Below are 18,509 nucleotides of genomic sequence, written 5' to 3'. Positions count from 1 at the left end.
TACCTGCAATCCTGATTTGTTCCTTTTCTTCTCTCTTTGCACTGGTTTGTCTGCAGCTCATTTTGTCCCATCAATAGTTACTAAGCTGGTAGCTTGCAGAAGCTTCTTTCTAAGTGGCTTCACACCTTAAATGTTATACCAGTGGGTCCTAAGATACCGCACAATCCTGTTTTATACTATGTACCTTATATACTTGAGTATAAGCCTAGTTTTTCAGCACAAAAAAATGTGCTGAAAACCCAAACTCGGCTTATACTCGAGTAAAAAATATATAGGTTTTACAAGGTTTTGTGGTAAAATTAGGGGCCTCGGCTTATACTTGGGTCGGCTTATACTCGAGTATATACGGTATATATAATCTGTCATCCAAGAGGAAGCTGCCACAAAGGAACAATGAGGTTAAATATTGTTATAAGCCACAGATCACACCTGCCAGGTAAACTTAGATAAAAACAGCCACTCTGAGAGCAACAAAACACTGTGGACCTGAAGACACCAGAAATATGGAAACAGAAACATTTCTAAGGAAATCTATTATTACAATCCATCACGATAAACCAGAGGTGCTTATTCATAGATCCAGGCCCCGTGACTGTGGTAATCTTCTTGTATTACATCTTCTAAACCAATGTTTAAAATTATGCTAATGAGCCAGAGAGGAGCTCTGGTAATGACCCCACAGCCCTACAGTACTTTATTAGCATAATGTTAAAAGTTGATTTTAGAAGGAAGGAGGCCATGGATAATAAATATTTAGTGCCTGGATCTACGAGTAAGTGTCCCTGGTTTATCATGATGGATTTTAAGTTAGATTAGAACCCGGTTACTATCCCAGAAACAGCGCCACTCTTTCCTATTGCACGCAGCATTTGCAAGTGAAACACAATTCACAGAAGTGCAAGTTGTAAGATTTCCTATTATAGCATGTGATCCCCGGGGTCAGGACTGTAAGAGTGACAACCCATTTATATCCATCTCATCCATGAATGCGGAATATTTACATTACTGACTATGTACATTACTATATACATCCATAGAAGAGGAATAAATACTAGGATCCTAGTGTAAATAGTCCTCATTCTGTGCACTCAGAGATTTACTCATCTTAGCTATACACCTACGTTACATATTCAGTTCACTGACTGGATAAAAACACTAAATAAATCTTTATTTCTACTGCGCCATCATGTTCTGCAGCGCTTTATAAATCATGACATGCACAGACATAATTAGATATTACAGAGGAATAATATAGTTAGATGAAATGCCTGCACAATCTGCTCAGCTCCTCCTGCTCTATAACTTTCTATCCGCAGATAGGACACTATGTACAATATGCTCAGCTCCTCCTGCTCTATAACATGCTGCCTGCACATAGGTCTCCATGTACAATCTTCTGAGCTCCTCCTGCTCTATAACATTCTGCCTGCAGATAGGACACTATCTACAATCTGCTCAGCTCCTCCTGCTCTATAACATGCTGCCTGCACATAGGTCACCATGTACAATCTGCTCTGCTCCCCCTGCTCTATAACATGCTGTCTGCAGATAGGACACTATGTACAATCTGCTCAGCTCCTCCTGTTCTGTAATATGCTTCCTGCAGATAGGACACTATGTACAATCTGCTCAGCTACTCCTGCTCTATAACATGCTGCCTGCACATAGGTCACCATGTACAATGTGCTCAGCTCCTCCTGCTCTATAACATGCCGCCTGCAGATAGGACACTAGGTACAATCTGGTCGTGCACATTTTGTAAGTTTTCTCCATTGGCTGCAATATAAGATCATCCCTTGGAGGAACAGTTGCTTCCTATTATAAAAGTATCAAATCCATATGATATACATTATACAGTATATATGTATATATGTTGTATATCAACTATATATGACATGTATATATTTAAGGTTTCCAGGTGCTTTCACACTGGATAACTGTGTTGTCATTCTATTCTTCTACTCTGTAAGAAGTTGATGATTCTTGTCCACAGATTGTGTGTTATATACTATGTGCTCTGATAGAGGACAGTCACTTCTGTATTGTAGCTCACAAACAATATAAAAGACACCGTTCAGTCCTATAGTCATTATTCACAAGTCCAAGGTGCTCAGTGCTCCCAGCATTGCCAGGAATTGTCACCCATAGGACTTTGTATTCTGTTCCTCAGGACACTTTTCATTGTCTGTTGGGTTTCACTCTCTTCCAGGCTCCTGCAGATTTCTCTTCTCCCAATTGTTTGAAAAGTGGGAGGAGGGAGGGAGAAGGAATCTGTCATAGTGGAAAACTTATAAAACCTCCCACTTTTTACTTAAACCTCTGCAGACACCTGAGCTGAGAGGGAAGGAGAAAGCTCTGCACAGCTGCCTGCGCTGGAGAGTGTACTAGAGACCCTCTCTGAAGGCCACCAGAGACCTCCACCCAGGACCTGTCATCTCTCTCTAGACACATCCTCTGGAGTACTTCAGGCATCTCATCAGGTCACAATGGGAGTCAAACTTAGAGATAACAAGTCCCAAGCCAGGTCCATAGGTAGCTGCTGTATGGGGGTCTTCAGCAACATCAAGGTAAGCTGCATTTTTTGGCATCTACTAGTTCTGTAATATAGTAAATATAGTACATCAGAATGTTACATTATTATCTGCTGGTTTATATATGGTATATTCTGTCCATAATGTACTTCCATACCAGGAGAGGGTCCCTACATATCTTCTCCTAATGTTCTTCTCCTCTAAGGACCTGAACATAAGGTTATTTTGCAGATATTGGTCTGTGGAGCACATGATGATCTGTTTTCAATCTCAATCACTGGAATCTTCATCTACATGAGTGGAATAAGTATGAACAGGCTGGTAACATGTGTTACGCACCGTAGTAGTTGATGACATGAGGTTATTCCTATGGATGTCTATGTAATAGAGGCTTCTGATATTAGAGAACATAGAGGATCTTGTATACATATCATGCAGAAATATTACTAGTGGTGTTCATTACTCTGATGGCATCTGCAGAGTCTTCGGGAGAGGGAGGGGGACATAAATAGGGCATCATTTAAATACAATAGGGAATTTACAAATTGACTTGGATGAAATTCCCTAAGTGTGATCTTCTAGGGACCACGTTTCATATGTATAGTATATGATGGAACAGGAAATCGAGTTGGGACAGCAGGGTGGTCTTCTGAGAGATGTGGTCCTTTTGGAGAAGTATCATTGTAAACTCTATGAGGCAGCTGCAAACTGAATGTTGTGTGTTTACTTCTGCGCATGGATACGGATTAGGAATGGCTGTATATATCACTTTTTAATGCGTACGTAAGTAAACATACAGCAGCCTGTGCTTCCAGCTGCGCTCCAGAGAGACGTAGATTAAAAGTTAGAGCGTGGCTTTAGGATTTTTTTAGAAACGTTGATGGTTTAGATAATTTTTTTTTTTTTAGCCCTCAAGCAAAGATGTCACTGCAAAGTTTCGGAGCTTTCTCCCTATGTAATGTTCTCCCTATACTCCAGTTATCAGAGAGAAGTTATCGGTGTAAGTGTGTAGAGTGAAACCTGGCTGATAAGACATTGTGCATTAGTGATAGTCCCCAGGCCGGCGATAATGGACCGCAGGTACCTCCCTAACGGTGGCTTCTTGCCCTTGGTTCACTTCCACTAGTGAGTCTTGGTTCACGCCATAAGTGAATGATCCTGGGATGTCATCATTCGCTGTCGGGGTAATGACACATTGGCACGGCAGGTATTCTAAGTTTAGCTTCCTTATCAGGGTGAGGAAATAAGCTAAAGCCTGGAACGAGGTGAACCTGCCTAGATCAATAGGAATACGCAACACTGGGCATAAACGAAATCCGTCCCCCTGATATGTACAGGGGGCAGGGGGTATAATCATAGTCAGCGCAGTGTGACATAGTCAGAAAATGATCATAGTTCCATCTCCGATAGGTTTACATTCCATGAACATACACATAACAGGGAGATTGTCTTACAATCTTACAAAAATGTACGTCTTTTTTTACTCCTACTAAAATTGACTCTCAAATCTATGGGTATTGTATAGTATTAATAGAAATCAAATTCACTCAAATTATAGCTCCGATGTAATACCAGGCACAGCCTATAGACAAGAGTGGCGCTGTTCATGAAGAACAGATCTATTTCTGTAGAATTAGTCTTCCCGTTGATGGGAATTGTATATATAGCAGTAGCTATTATTATATACTTCTATTATAGCAACTGCTTTCAATATGGTGAGGATGATTCATATAATATATCAGGGTAAGCCATATCCCCAGATATTGTTATTCATTACTATTAGTATAAATTATGACACTACTGGCTGGTGGAGAAGTCTCACAAATAAAGAGTGAGCTCAGTTTTTTTGGTTTTCCCCTCTTCCTCTTATATGATGCTGTTAATAGATGCATATAAGGGAACAGTAGTAGATTATAATAGTATCTATACAATGGTTTGGGCAGCAACCCAGGGGGCAGCAACCTAGGGGGCCCGTGGCCACGCAAACCACTCACTGAGTTTCATATTGCCCTTTTTAGATAATAAAAAGAAGGACCTTCAGTCCTAAAATCCTCATACATGCTATTGAAATACATGATTTACAAGAGCCCTTCCAGGACCTTTGAAGGTCCTAGATCTACAGAAGAGAAAGCCTCCCCTCCTATAGCAGACTGTGAGTGTCAAACATAAAATATTAGACTTTTTACAATTGTCACACAGCCCAGGGGTGAAGGCAGTCTTAATCCACCCCTGCTTATACATATATATGTAACCACCTAAGAGTTTTCCCCTCTCGTGGCTTCTCTGACATAACTGTTCTGCAACATGCCATAAAATGTGATTAGTTCTGGGACAATACCTGAGGCTCATTGCACATGTTTGCTTAAGAATTTTGTTCATGTATTTGCTGCTTTTCTGATTTCCCTTTAGTTGTAATGGGGTAGAAATATAATCTGTCTAGAAATCTGATCTGTACAATTCTTGGACAACCTAAAAAAAAAATTGCTAACACGAAAATATTCCGCAAAGTGTCCATCTGCCATCTTTACTAACCGCACATTGAGTGAAGTGTTATATATATATATCCTGTGTAATGAGCAGGCAGCCAGCCCGGGGTGGCCCATAGAGACACTTGGCCTAATCTGGGTCCTGTACTAAATCTTCTTTGCCTGAAGTCATCCTTCTCTTTTAATAAAACTGATTTCTTTAAAAAAAAATCAGCACTTTCGCCCCATCTCTATAACTACAGCCAGGAACATAAGCAACATTATTTCTGGCTTTTATTCTAGTATAGTTAAAGTTGACCATACAAGGTAAGGTACCGGGCTGAGAGGAAGGTATGTACAGAAAAAGAACTATATAAAATCATATATGTATCACCATCACTTTGAGGTAAAGAAGTGACTTTTTTAAGCCTTCTGCTTAGAACATTCATCATAGTTTATACAGTTGAAAAAAGACATATGTCCATCAAGTTAAACCAAGATAGGGAAGGGATTGGATGAGGAAGTGATTTAGGGGAAACAATTCTATATAACACATCAATGGTATTTAGCTGTAAAAGGGCATCTAGACACTTCTTGATGCTCCCTGCTGTCCCTGCTGTGACCAGCCCCTGAGGCAGGCTATTCCACAGATTGACAGTTCTCATAGTAAAAAAGCCCTGACACCACTGGTGATTAAAGCTTGTAAAAAGGCATTTAGACCCTTCTTGAAGCTCTCTGCTGTCCCTGCTGTGACCAGAGCCTGAGGCAGGCTATTCCACAGATTGACAGTTCTCGTAGTTAAAAAACCCTGACGCCTCTGGTGATTAAACCTTGTTTTCTCCAGAAGGAAACAGTGCCCCCTCGTCTTTTGATTTGATTTAATATGGAACAATTTACCACCATATTTTTTGTATGGATCATTCATATTTTTATATAAATCAATCATGTCCCCTTGTAGTCGTCTCTTATCCAGACTATATAAATCTAGTTGTTTTAATCTTTCCTCATAACTGAGACCCGCCATACCCCTTATCATTTTTGTGGTTCTACGTTGAACCCTCTCCAGCTCCAGGGCATCCTTTTTATGGACCAGTGCCCAGAACTGGACAGCATATTCCAGGTGTGGCCGAACCAGTGCCTTGTACAGTGGTAATATTACATCTCTATCCCGAGAGTCCATACCACTTTTGATACATGACAAGATCCTACTGGCTTTAGAGGCAGCTGATTGACATTGCATGCTGTTATTTAATCTATGATCTACTAGTCACCCAGGTCTTTCTCAACCAGGGACTCTCCCAGATTTACTCCCCCAAGGACATATTTTGCCTTTGGATTATTGGCCCCCAGGTGCATAACATTACATTTATCCACATTAAACCTCATTTGCCAAGTGGATGACCAAACACTCAGTTTGTCCAAGTCACCTGCAGCTTATGAACATCCTCCATAGACTGTATTACACTACACAGCTTGTACTACTACTCCCATCCTCCATAGACTGTATTACACTACACAGCTTGATGTCATCGGCAAAAATAGACACAGTGCTATTAATTCCTACCTCTATAGCATTAATAAATTATATCTTTTCATGGGTAGTATTTTATTTGCAAGATGTTCCACAGCAGTGTCGTATTCTGTTGAAAGATAGGACATGTTCTGTCTTTCTCCCAGCTACGGGACGGTACGGTGCCGCACGTGTGCGGCACTGTACCACTCCCGTATGGCGCCGTGCGCCCATAGCCATCTATGGGGGACGTATATATATTCACGGTCATGTGAATATAGCCGAACAAGGTAGACTTCACAAAGAGGTGGTCTTTTGAAGAGTTTCCAGAGTATCTGTTGGACAGACTGAGGTTCTTCTCAACAAGACATGGAGGTCTTTTTATGTGAGAAGTTTACCAAGCCTAATTTTGAACATTGCTGCAGATCTCTCTATACTTTTCTTTGATGGCAAGTCACTTGGCTACCAAGAGTAAGAACTGAGTATGTTAGTCAGGCCTCACACACACAACGTGATTCACAGCCCCCATACATTTGTATTGTGCACGTTCATTGTGCATTGAGTTGCGGCGAGAAACGATTCTTGCACCGTGTGTCACCACGAATGTGCCAACCGGTCACTTCCTCCTGACATAACCTATGAGCAGCAAACAACCCAGGAGGCCTAACATGAAGGTGCATACTTATATTGTAAGCAGTAACTACAACACATGAGAAGAGGCTGGAACAGTATCCTTCCCTCTCTGAAGCTTTGTAGGCTTTGTTACACGTCTTCACTACAATAACTTTCTATTGACTCTTTTACATAGGAGCTGTTCCAATATTCTACACCTTAGATGTGTAAATGCTTCTTAGACTGTTTACTTTAGGTCATGTTCCTCTACAGCTTATAGGTAAACTAAAGGCCATTGTTTGGATCTTATCCCATTCTTGGCTTTGACACATCTTCTTTCTCATTAAGTGTTAATCATCTTAATGACTCTTTGCATTGATTTATTCTTCATATTTTCTCACGTTGACTTATTCCACTTCCTTAGCTTGGTCAACCACATCAAATTATATATACAGTTTCATCCAAACCGACTTACCGACTCTTACGTGCATGGAGGTGCTGAAACTATTTCAGTTGTAGATCTTGAATAAGTGAAGTGTCTGACATGTGGATATGATCATGTCTGACAAGTTTCTTCTTGGGGGTCGTCACCGAAAGTATGTGGCAGAAGTTTAGTCCCCTTTTCCCAATCAGCTGAGAAAAATGAACATATCTAAGAGGTCCAGGAGGAATAGATGAGAACTCATCTGGTTTTAAGCTGGTACATTTTTAATTTGTATCTAAACCTGAGTTTGGTGGGTAAGACGGAATTCTCTACCCTATAAATAACTTATCGGATTAGAATGAACCCTCTTGAATGTGAAGGACAAGTCCTCATACTGGGATATTAAGTTGCGAGCTGGATGGGATGGTCTACATCTGTAACTCTTTTTAGCTTATGTTAACAAAAAATACTACACATTATTGAGCATAGAAGTTGAATGACCCACCCTTCCTCTCCTGGGCTATAAAAACATTGTTAACTGAATGAGTGCTGGGCAAATAGATATTTTTTTTCCATTATGGTCTATAGAGTAAAAAAGTAAATCATCTTGTCTTATTATTGTAGTCGAAGAACTTTGTTAGGGCTTATACACACGGCCGTCTGCGGGGACGTACATACGGCCGCATGTACGTCCCCATAGACGGCAATAGCGGCGCTGCGCTGCGATATGCGCATAGCATGCTCTATCTTTCGGCGTGTGTGCGGCCGTGCGCCGCTATTCTCTATGGAGGGAGGAGGGATCACCTCCTCCTCCTCTCCAGCACTCGGCGGTATGCCCGCACAACGGGCATACCGCGTGTAAATGTACCCTTACAAGGGGTGTTCCGCAAATAGATGTTATTGTTTGTAAGATGAAAATGTATACAATTTTCCAATATACTTTCTGTTTCAATTCCTCATGGTTTTCTAGATCTCCGCTTGCTGTCATTTTATAGGAAGCTTCATTGTTTTCTTTTAGTGGATATAAATCACTCTCTGGCCATGTGATGTCACACAGGTGCACTGCTCATTATATCACCGGCCTTGTGATGTCACACAGGTGCATGGCTCATTATCTCCCTGGTCATGTGATGTCACAGAGGTGCACAGCTTGTTATCTCCCTGGTCATGTGATGTCACACAGGTGCATGGCTCATTATCTCCCTGGTCATGTGATGTCACAGAGGTGCACAGCTTGTTATCTCCCTGGTCATGTGATGTCACACAGGTGCATGGCTCATTATTATCACACAGCTCTGATTAGTCTCAGTGATATAACGAGCCGTGCACCTGTGTGACATCACATGACCAGGCACACAGAAAGTTAACATACAAGTTTCCTATAGAAGGGCAGCAAGCAGAGATCTAGAAAGCTGCAAGGAATTAATACAAAAAGTATAGTGGAAAATTGTATAACATTTCATTATACAAACAAGAGTATTTTTTGATCATTAAAAAAAAAAACGTTAAAATGTTCTCACATCCTATTATATAATAATGAGGTCCCATATTTATGATGTATAACATTTTACACAAGTTGTGATTTTTTTACGGTCACTAACTAACATGCTCCATATACAATAGCATTGGGTGGAAAGAGCATTGTAGACTGGTTGAACCCCAAAAATGTAAGCACCGTAACAACTAGACTTACAGGTTACATAGCAGCTGTATAATCCTGTTCAATAGATGGGACTATAATAAGTTATGGATCCAAACACAACTCATGCAAACTACCTAGGGGGTGAATCGGAAAAAAGTTATCATGACTGGATAATAGTCACTAAGGGAAAACAAGTAAAACAACTTTTCTAGGAATATTTCCTAACATTTGCTTGTTTAACAAAAACATTATGTCCCAATGTTTTTTGATGCCGTAGATGGTCAGCTGACTGCTGAAGTGTGAAAATAGCCTAATATTCATATAGCCATCAAAGTCACACTAAATCAGAGACACTTACCCATAAATCCAGGCACCGTGAATGTGGTATCTTCTTATAATTGTTATCCATGGCCTTTTTCCTTCTAATATCAAGTTTTAAAATTATGGTAATAATCCTGAAGGGCTTGGAGACTCCTTGGGGCCTGCTCCGTTCTGCTGCTTCACAGGCTGTTAAACTGACTCCCCCTCTGCTCCCTCAGCATTACTCCCTCCCTCTTCATAGAAAAAGCAAAGGAAGTTTCATTTTACAGTAGGAGGGGGAAAGTGCTCCTGCACAGTGTAATAGCCTGTGAAGCTTCAGCATGGCGTGGCACAGATAATAGCCCCAGAAGGCCTTTGGACTCATTAGCATAAATTAGATTTTAGAAGGAAGGAGACTGTGGATAACAAATATCACAGTGCCTGTCTATGGGTCAGTGTCCCTGGTTGATGGTTATATGACTATAAATGGCTATTTTCATACTTCAGCAGTCAGCTGATCATCTGTGACATCAAAAAACAGCCTAACATTGGGACATATTGGGGGTCATTTACTAAGGGCCCGATTCGCGTTTTCCCGATGTGTTACCCGAATATTTCTGATTTGCGCCGATTTCCCCTGAATTTCCCTGGGATTTTGGCGCACGAGATCGGATTGTGGCGCATCGGCGCCGGCGATGGAAATCGGGGGGCGTGGCCGAACGAAAACCCAACGGATTCGGAAAAACCGCCGCATTTAAAACAAAAAATCTGCCGCGGAGCTTGCACTTACCTTCACTCAGCCCGAGCCGGTGAACTCCAGCGCGTTCCGATGCTTTTCAGCGCAGCAGCGCCACCTGGTGGACGGCGGAGGAACTACCCTAATGAATCCCGGCCGGACCCGAATCCAGCGCAGAGAACGCGCCGCTGGATCGTGAACGGACCAGGTAAGTAAATCTGCCCCATTGTGTCCCTGGTTTATAATGATGGATTTTGATGGTAGATTTCCTTTGAAGAGTATGCTCAAAGTATTTTCAGCCATTTCCTACATTTCCAGACCATTGGGGTCTAGATCGGGCTTCCTAATTTTCCAACTTTTTAGGAACAAGGTATATTTTTTTTACATAATACATTTTCTATGTGAATTAATTTCCTTATGAAAATCCCTAAACATGTTATCCATAGTTTATCATGGATAATAGAAGTTTGTATATCAGGCAGAATCTTATTGGTTGACTCGGTCGTTGACTTGACTTTGTCATAAATCAAAGTCGGAGAATGTTGTTCATCTGAGTTGCTGAGCAAAAGTGTAAAATCTCAAGCTCCATTTCACATAAAAGTGTCAACCAGAATTCTCCTTTGACCTTTCATACAGGTTGTCCCGGATATATCAGAAAATACAACTTTAGGGGACAGATACCCCAAGTATCAGTATCTGATAATTACCCAGGCTCTAAAATCCTATTGTTCGGCTGTCAAAGGTGTCAGCTTAAATTTTATGCTTTAAAATTCCACATAAATGACAAAGTGTAAAATTCCTGCGATATATAACATTAAGACTTCCTGATTCCGATGAGATACAATATTCATAATAAAAATCTGTTGCTTAATACACTTGCCCTCGGGGCTTATCTCATTTACGAGGATAACATGACATAAGTGAGCTGCCTGGGAATTACATTCATTAAAAGAAACGATGAGAGAAAACTTAACATGAATGAATCAGATGAGAGAAACGACTAATATGATGTCTTTTCCATCATTTAGGCTGCACAGTGAGTCATAGGGGTGGGACTGATTTAGTGTGAAGGACAGGGGTCGAGTGATTGTAAAGTAATAAGGCAAGAAACGGCATGATATGGATAGCAAATGTTACACTTTACTTGGATACAGTCTTAGCTCAACTTAGTCATAAGCATTATGTACATACGGTATTAATAGGTTTTCCCATGCCAGGATATAGTAGACATAGAAGTCCCAGTCCTAGTTAGGGGATTGTATCAAGTTTGTAATTATCCCAAGATGGGTCATTACCAGCTGTTCAACTGATGGGACCCCCAATGATCCCATGAACAGGACCCCCAGCAATCTGGAGAATTGGTGGAGAGGCCGGTGGGGGATGTGTCCTGCTGCTCCGAGATAGTGTTGAAGAAACCTGAGCGCCATTGCTCAGCATTTCCTAACACTCCAGTACTATTGATTGGAGCGGCAGGATACATGCTTGACCTGACGCTCCATTAATTAGTGAGAACGGGACCCACTTATTAGGGAACCCTGGGGGTCCAGGTCTCTAGATTGTGGCAGTTCCAGCAGTTTTAACCTCACTGTTCAGCTTGTTATTCCTTATCCTGTGGGTAGCGGATAACTTTCAAATTTGGAACAACACTGCTAAGTGAAGAATTCCCTTCATAGATGTATGTAAAAGAAGTATGTTGTGTTCCTCTAACTGGCGCCGCTGAGGCCGTCTTTCGCCTTCCTACACCCAGGGCCGGATTAAGTACCCCTGTAGTATACAGCTACCAGCCCCCTGTAAACTTTAGCCGCCAGTCCTCTGTAGAAAATGGCGATCTCGGTGATCTCCCCCAGCAAAGGCAGCTGTGTCTCACGGACACAGCTGTCATCCTAGACCCATATGTGTGTTGCGGGTGGCCACGGGGCGCTGCGCATTGCACACAGAGACAGTCAGTGACTCAGGTGAGCTGACTTGCTGACTGTCTGAAACTGGTGGGGGCCCCTTAAAAAGTGAAAGTGATGGGGGCCCCGGGGCTCGAGCCCCATGAGTCCCTCCTTTAATCCGGCCCTTCCTACACCACTCGGCATAGTCATAGGATCGGGCACATGGAAAGAAGCACTGCACATGCACCAGACCCTATGAATAAGGAAAAAGGCCTGGAACACTGCCAGTTAGCAGAGGGGGTAGACCGATAGTATGGAAGCTAGGCCATCATCCTGGGTGCACATACGAGCTCATTTACATAGCTTGAGCTGAGGCTACACGGCTCGACTACTCCATGCCCCAGTAGCCTCTTTGATCCTCCTACCAAGACATCTTCAGCACACAGCTACAAGGAGCTGCACACTCGTTCTGCGCATGTGCAGTAGCTCCGGCTTTGGATCCGAGATCGCGCGTTGTCCGACTGGAATGGACTCTGCCGTGATTCACTACAATCGTGCACCTGATATCTTGCATGTGTCGCTCCCCGCTCAGGTCCGCCGGAGTTCAAATTTTTCTTCCTGGTGCATGTAAGTGCTTGATCTTGCGACACAATTTGAACGTTAAATCCTGTGCTCAGTCGGATCGTCCGACGGCCTGCCCCCTATTTCTGTCACATGAAAGCCAGCGCAGCTGCGCCACAATCTGATCACGTGCGACACAATCTCCAGTTAAGTACCTGTCACAGCGGCGCAAATCCCAAAAACTACGGAAAATCTGATGTAAGTGCGGCCGCGGACGCTTAGTAAATAAGCCCCAATAAGTCTAATTATTACCTAGACTCACTGCACTGAAAAATGAAAATCTGTAGCCAAGATCTTAGCATCAATCTTCCAAACCTGTGGTGGACCTTACATTTGGCAAGAAGGCAAGAAATAGCGATTCATCTCTTCATCTGAAGGTCTCCAGTTATTTATGAACGTCAGTGCTTAGGAGAAACCTGCTATTAAATATGGTTACAACAATATGGAATGATTTGTAATTTTTATAGTGTTTTTACAGCACATCATTATTATTATTATTATAATTAAGAGATTGCTGTCAAAACGCCTTAGTAAAAGCCCATAGAAATGGGAAGATGAGAATGTACAAGTCTGCTGTGCCCCGCAATGGAATTTCATTTTGTTGAAATGTCGAGAAAGTGACCACAAACTATTTTTGTTAAGAATTGCTGCAAAGAATTATGCAGAAGTCATAGTACAAACATCGAATCATCGATGACAGTAGAATTTTGAGAACATAAAGTATTGTTAGAAAAACTTGTAGGTTGTGGAAAAATGTCAGTATATTCCCATGAGTCCCATTCATTGCTGAAATTCTGTGACTAAAATTCAGTTCTATTAATCTCAACGGGGTTGTTTTGGGGCAAGTACTTGGATTTCTGTGTGCATCATTTGGGTGAAATTTTGAAAAATAAATCTGCTTTTGAGTAAATTTACCTGATTAATGAAGAGAAATTACAATGGACACTGGATAAAAGACGCAAGAAGAACATAGTAATACTTGCTCACCTCAACAACAGGGAAACCTGACCGAACCAGAAGCTAGATCTATGGTGTATTGGGGGTCTCTGGTTTCCCCACAAGAATCAAATTTCAAGGGAATGAAAAATCAGGCAACACTCAATGGAGACGTTGCCAGAAGAATTTTATTTTCCACCCAGTTTAGGAACTGTAGATCAGATATATGAAGGGAAATTACAAGTTGCACTCATTTATTTATCGATTAATGTATACATTATTCCAACATTTCTTTTTGTTTTGATTGAAATTCTTTAAGGAATCTGGAAAATGGAATGGAAAATGGATGGAACAGATACTTACCCCACTCTGGTTCCCACATCACTCTGGAACTTCCCATTTTTGGGACTATAACTATCAGGAAATTTCATGGGGGCTTTAGAAAATGAGTGACCTCCTCAGACCACGGGACATCAATTCCCCTTTCCAAGTGGCTTCTCTTTGTTGTCCCCTGTTCGAGGAGGCCACTCTTTGGATGAAGTGGACCCTATGTTAATCCCCACTTTGAACTCCCGACAGGAAGCAGACCCAAAAACATGAGTTAGTGCAGGAAGTGTTCCTATTCTCCTGTAGTAACCTTTTTTAAGGTCATCCTTCAGGGAGGTCACGGTCATCTGCCTTCACCCTAAAGTCACCATGCTGACCACACACGTGATGACTTCAGTAATCTAGAGCAAGAGCTTATCTCTGTCCTGACTAATTGATGGACTCCAACATGAAGCTAATCCTATAGATGGGGGTTGTCTATCCCCAAATAGATCAAACTAAAGAAAAGTACCCAAGGTTTCCAGTTGTCACTCATCTTCTTAGAGGTAAAATGGAATTCTATGGGAAGTTGTAGATGCCGTAATGTTTAAGATTATTTACCAAATAGGACTGCCATCTACTGTACAACCTGGGTATCTACTGTATTCAATAACATGCTATTCCATCCAAGAAAGTATTGCATATTTTAAGAGTTTGCAGGTCAAAATGTTCTTCAATGGTCTACAATATCTAGGTCCCTTGGGCAGGGTTTATTGGGAATATCTGTATCACAACGGATGTGCTTGCATAGTTATTACATTCAGTGGCACTTGTGATTAATCTATCTTGCCTTTCTATAAGATTAATGGGCCCACAAGTATGCTTGTAGGCAAAATAGACAGGTAGAGTTCCCACATCAGTGATTTGGTAGCCACATGTGGCTCTTGTATCCCTTGTATGTCCACTTGGTGGCAATAGTGGATGTCACAGGTGGGACTGAACCCACAGCACCGGCAATTAACATCTTGTCAAAAGAAACCTACCATGAGGAATCTATCATCTAGATCTGATGGTTGATTCCACCTACTGTAATTTAATAACCCTGGAACATAACTTGTTAAACTTTATTTTAGTAATATGTAAATTAACTGCACAGGAGTGGACCATGGAGTAGCCTTAGCTCCCAGTGCCCGGCCAGGCTAGTACACGCCCCAGTAACCACTGAAGTTAATTTTCATATCACTAAAATAAAGTTTTTGACAAATTAGATTAGGTTTCCATATTATTAAATGACATATTAGGGCAGAGGCAGGAGGAGGAATCTTCCATCACATCTACTTCTGATGGCAGACTCCTCATGGTAGGTTTCCTTTAAGCCCCATATTGGTTTGGTATATCCAAAGTAGATTTTTTTCAGGTTAGGCAGAAGATATTACTTAACACCACATTACCTATAATTGGGTTTCTGTTGTGGTGTTATTTTACAGAAGGACTTTTTGGTCCATGCTTTGCATCTCATACATCCGGTCCCCTACTTACAGAAGACCCTCAGTAACAAACGGACATCTGGATATTGGTAATTGACTGTACTTTAGCCCCAGATTACAATAAACACCTATAATAGTTATCACAGGTGTCTGTAATGAAACTTTACTGTTAATCCAGGTTTTTATGACAACCCAACATTTTTAAAATCCAATAGTCACAGGGATCAAAAACATTTGTAAGGTGCAGGTACCTTCTACAAATACACTTTAAGAGTGAGTCATGTAGTATTAGCACTTTGGAGGTGTCGGATGTTTGTAACATGGTAAAACACATACAGTACTAGTCATGATGTTTCTCCATAAAAAAAGAGATGTCTTCCTGTTCCGAGTTAATACATCATGAAAATAACGGGAGACGGGAGGGAGTGGGGGTGGCGGGGGTGCAAACATTAACATCCATACTGAACATTTTGTTCAGGGACATTATTTGCCTTGTATCTATTTGTTTAATAGCCGTATACTTTGCCAAGCTGTACTCTAGGCAGGTCTCTTGTCTCTCATTTTGGGTGGACAAAATTTTTCTAGGGAATTAATGAACAAATAGCAACATGTGACCTAAATCTTCTCCTGCCAGAGGGGCCCTGTGTTCTGGGTACTGTGAGCTCGAGATCCTTGTTTTTTTTGTTGGCTCTTAAACATTCATAGTCATTGATTCTTGGCTGCTCTTTAGGTTGTTTTGCAATATGTGCCACCCGTAAGTGTATTATATGCATGAAAGAATACTATATTATATGTGTGGCATACTTCCTATTTCATATGTTTCTGTGCATGGTCACTGAACATTGCTGAGACGTATAAGAGAAGAATGAAAAAACACAAATATTCCCTCTTTTTTTTTTTGTAACGAAAATCAGTTTTAGTTAGAGACAACCCTAATGGACATACGAGTTCACTGAAACTTGAATCTACATTAACAGCTTAAGGACCAAGACCTTTTCACTTTTTAGTTCCTTCAATTCCAAAATCTGTGACTTTTTAAAAATATTTGCACTAATTGTGAAATTTTCTTATGGTCTTTATGGCTTGTACAATCCAAATGACACCCCCTGGATTCTTTTGATTATTAGGATCACGTAAATAGCCGATTTTTAAGGTTTGTATATTGTTTAAATACCTTTAATATCTTTTTATTTCAAAAAGTTTTTTATAACTTTATGTTCCACGTAGGGAATTGTGTAAGGGGTAATATTTCCCAGACATTCTATAGCATTGATACAATTTTGGTAAAAGTTTGACTATTTGATAATTTTTAATTAAAATTTTAAAGGGAGGCAAGATTGAAAAAAAAAAAAGTGACGACATGGAAATTTTTAGTTATTTTTTTTCACATTATGGCGTTCCCTGCTTAGGATATTTATTTTTAGATTTTAATATTAGGAGCCTTTTCAATATGTTGACAATTAATGTGCCTATGATTTATTTTTTTGTTTCTCTTTATCTGAGAGGATGATTTAAATTTTTAGATGCGTATTTAAAAAAAAATACTTAAAAAAAAAAAATTTGCTATACTTCTTAAAGCTTTTTTTTATCATCCCCATCCAGGGGCTTGAACACAGGATTGTAAAAAAGTTTGTATCATTTACTAAAAAGCTAATGTCTTGCAGTTTATGGGTTCAGGAGGGTCAGGGATGAGAGGCGCACACCCTAGTGTCCTAGTGTTTGGGCTACAGCCAGGAGTGCACCATCCATGAGGCGAGCTGAGCCACTTTCCTCAGGAAGCACCAGCCACAGCAAGATGGGGGCAGCATCAGGGGCGCAATCACCTGCTATAAAGCAGTACCTGACAACTAAAAATAATGTCTCTTCACACCTGATGTCAGCATTGGTGTTAGACACTGATTGTAGAACCCACTTACTAAAAAAATAACCTGATATATTACTTCTGGTTGGGGCACAGGGGGCGCTATGCTAAAGCTTGCCTCAGGCTATGGCTATTGCTGATCAGACACGTACTGCCTGGTGTTTTCTAAACATTATACAGTCCTTTTATCCAAGATAACATTTAGCTTTTAGCACTATGTCGTTTTTAGGTTGAACTTTTTCTACTGATTCATTTCTTGATCTATCTTCATAGTGGTCAGAGGACATCACATTTGTTTTCACTTCCACTTCCTTCCTTTTTTGCTGCTTGAGCTCAAATAAGGGACAAGAAACTTTGCTTCAAAGGAAAAGCCCAAAACTGCAAATCCACAATTTTCTATGTGTTTGTAACATAATGAACTTTGTACATTGCACAGATTATATTATAATGTGAAGTTCCTTGTTATTCTTTATCTAATATATGGTTAGCAGTGGTTAATCCAGTATCGGTGCATAAAGCTAGTGGTTGTTTTAGGGGATTTCCAGGGAGATAAAATGTCTAATATAAGAAAATATTACTCATTTATACCTGATTCCTGGACAGGTCCAGTCCAGACATTGCCCAGGTCCCTCCTGCACTCCAATTTATTATGTCTCCCAACACAAAGTGAATGGAGATACCATTCAAACATTTCCTGTCTTTTGTAAACATCGGCATTATCTGGATTGGCACAGAATTCAATCAGGAATAGCTGTGTAATGTATTTGTATGTGATGGAGCCAATTTAATAAATTTATTTAGTCTCCTGGAAACCCCCTTTAAGGAAACCTGCTATGAGCGTTCAAGGGATTTTCCAGATTCCAAAACCATTAATGACAATAACAATCATCTTTAAATGACCATACATAAATAATAAATCACAATATAAATACTTAAATAATTTCTTCAGACATTTCCAATGCAAATTAGCTTACATGTGAGCTAGACAAGGGCAGGAATCTACAGACCATGTAAAAACTGCTAAATAAAGAGCAGAAATGTCATGAAAGGATGGAGTTAGGGAGTATCTATCCATATCTGGTACAGTACGTTGTAGCTCTTCTTTGGTTCTTATGGTCCTAGTATATGGAGCTACCCCTTTTGGTTTGGTGTTAGATCCGGGACAACATCATACACCCCCTGATGTGACGGGGAAGCAGAA

The 18,509-nt window shown here is 40.7% G+C and overlaps 1 protein-coding gene across 1 annotated transcript in view; it reads left to right on the top strand.

Annotated features, from left to right (window-relative positions):
- The first annotated feature begins 2,305 nt into the window (after positions 1 to 2,305).
- The window catches only part of SLCO2A1 (solute carrier organic anion transporter family member 2A1), a 33,551-nt gene continuing 17,347 nt past the window's right edge, over positions 2,306 to 18,509 (top strand). Inside the window, exon 1 of the mRNA XM_072143425.1 lies at positions 2,306 to 2,567. Within this exon, the coding sequence (XP_071999526.1) occupies positions 2,487 to 2,567 (81 nt within the window). The 5' untranslated portion in view covers positions 2,306 to 2,486. The remainder of the gene's footprint in view (positions 2,568 to 18,509) is intronic.

Source organism: Engystomops pustulosus, chromosome 3 (genome assembly GCF_040894005.1).
Source record: "Engystomops pustulosus chromosome 3, aEngPut4.maternal, whole genome shotgun sequence".
Taxonomy (NCBI): Eukaryota; Metazoa; Chordata; class Amphibia; order Anura; family Leptodactylidae; genus Engystomops; species Engystomops pustulosus.
This window is presented reverse-complemented; position numbering and strand designations above follow the sequence as displayed.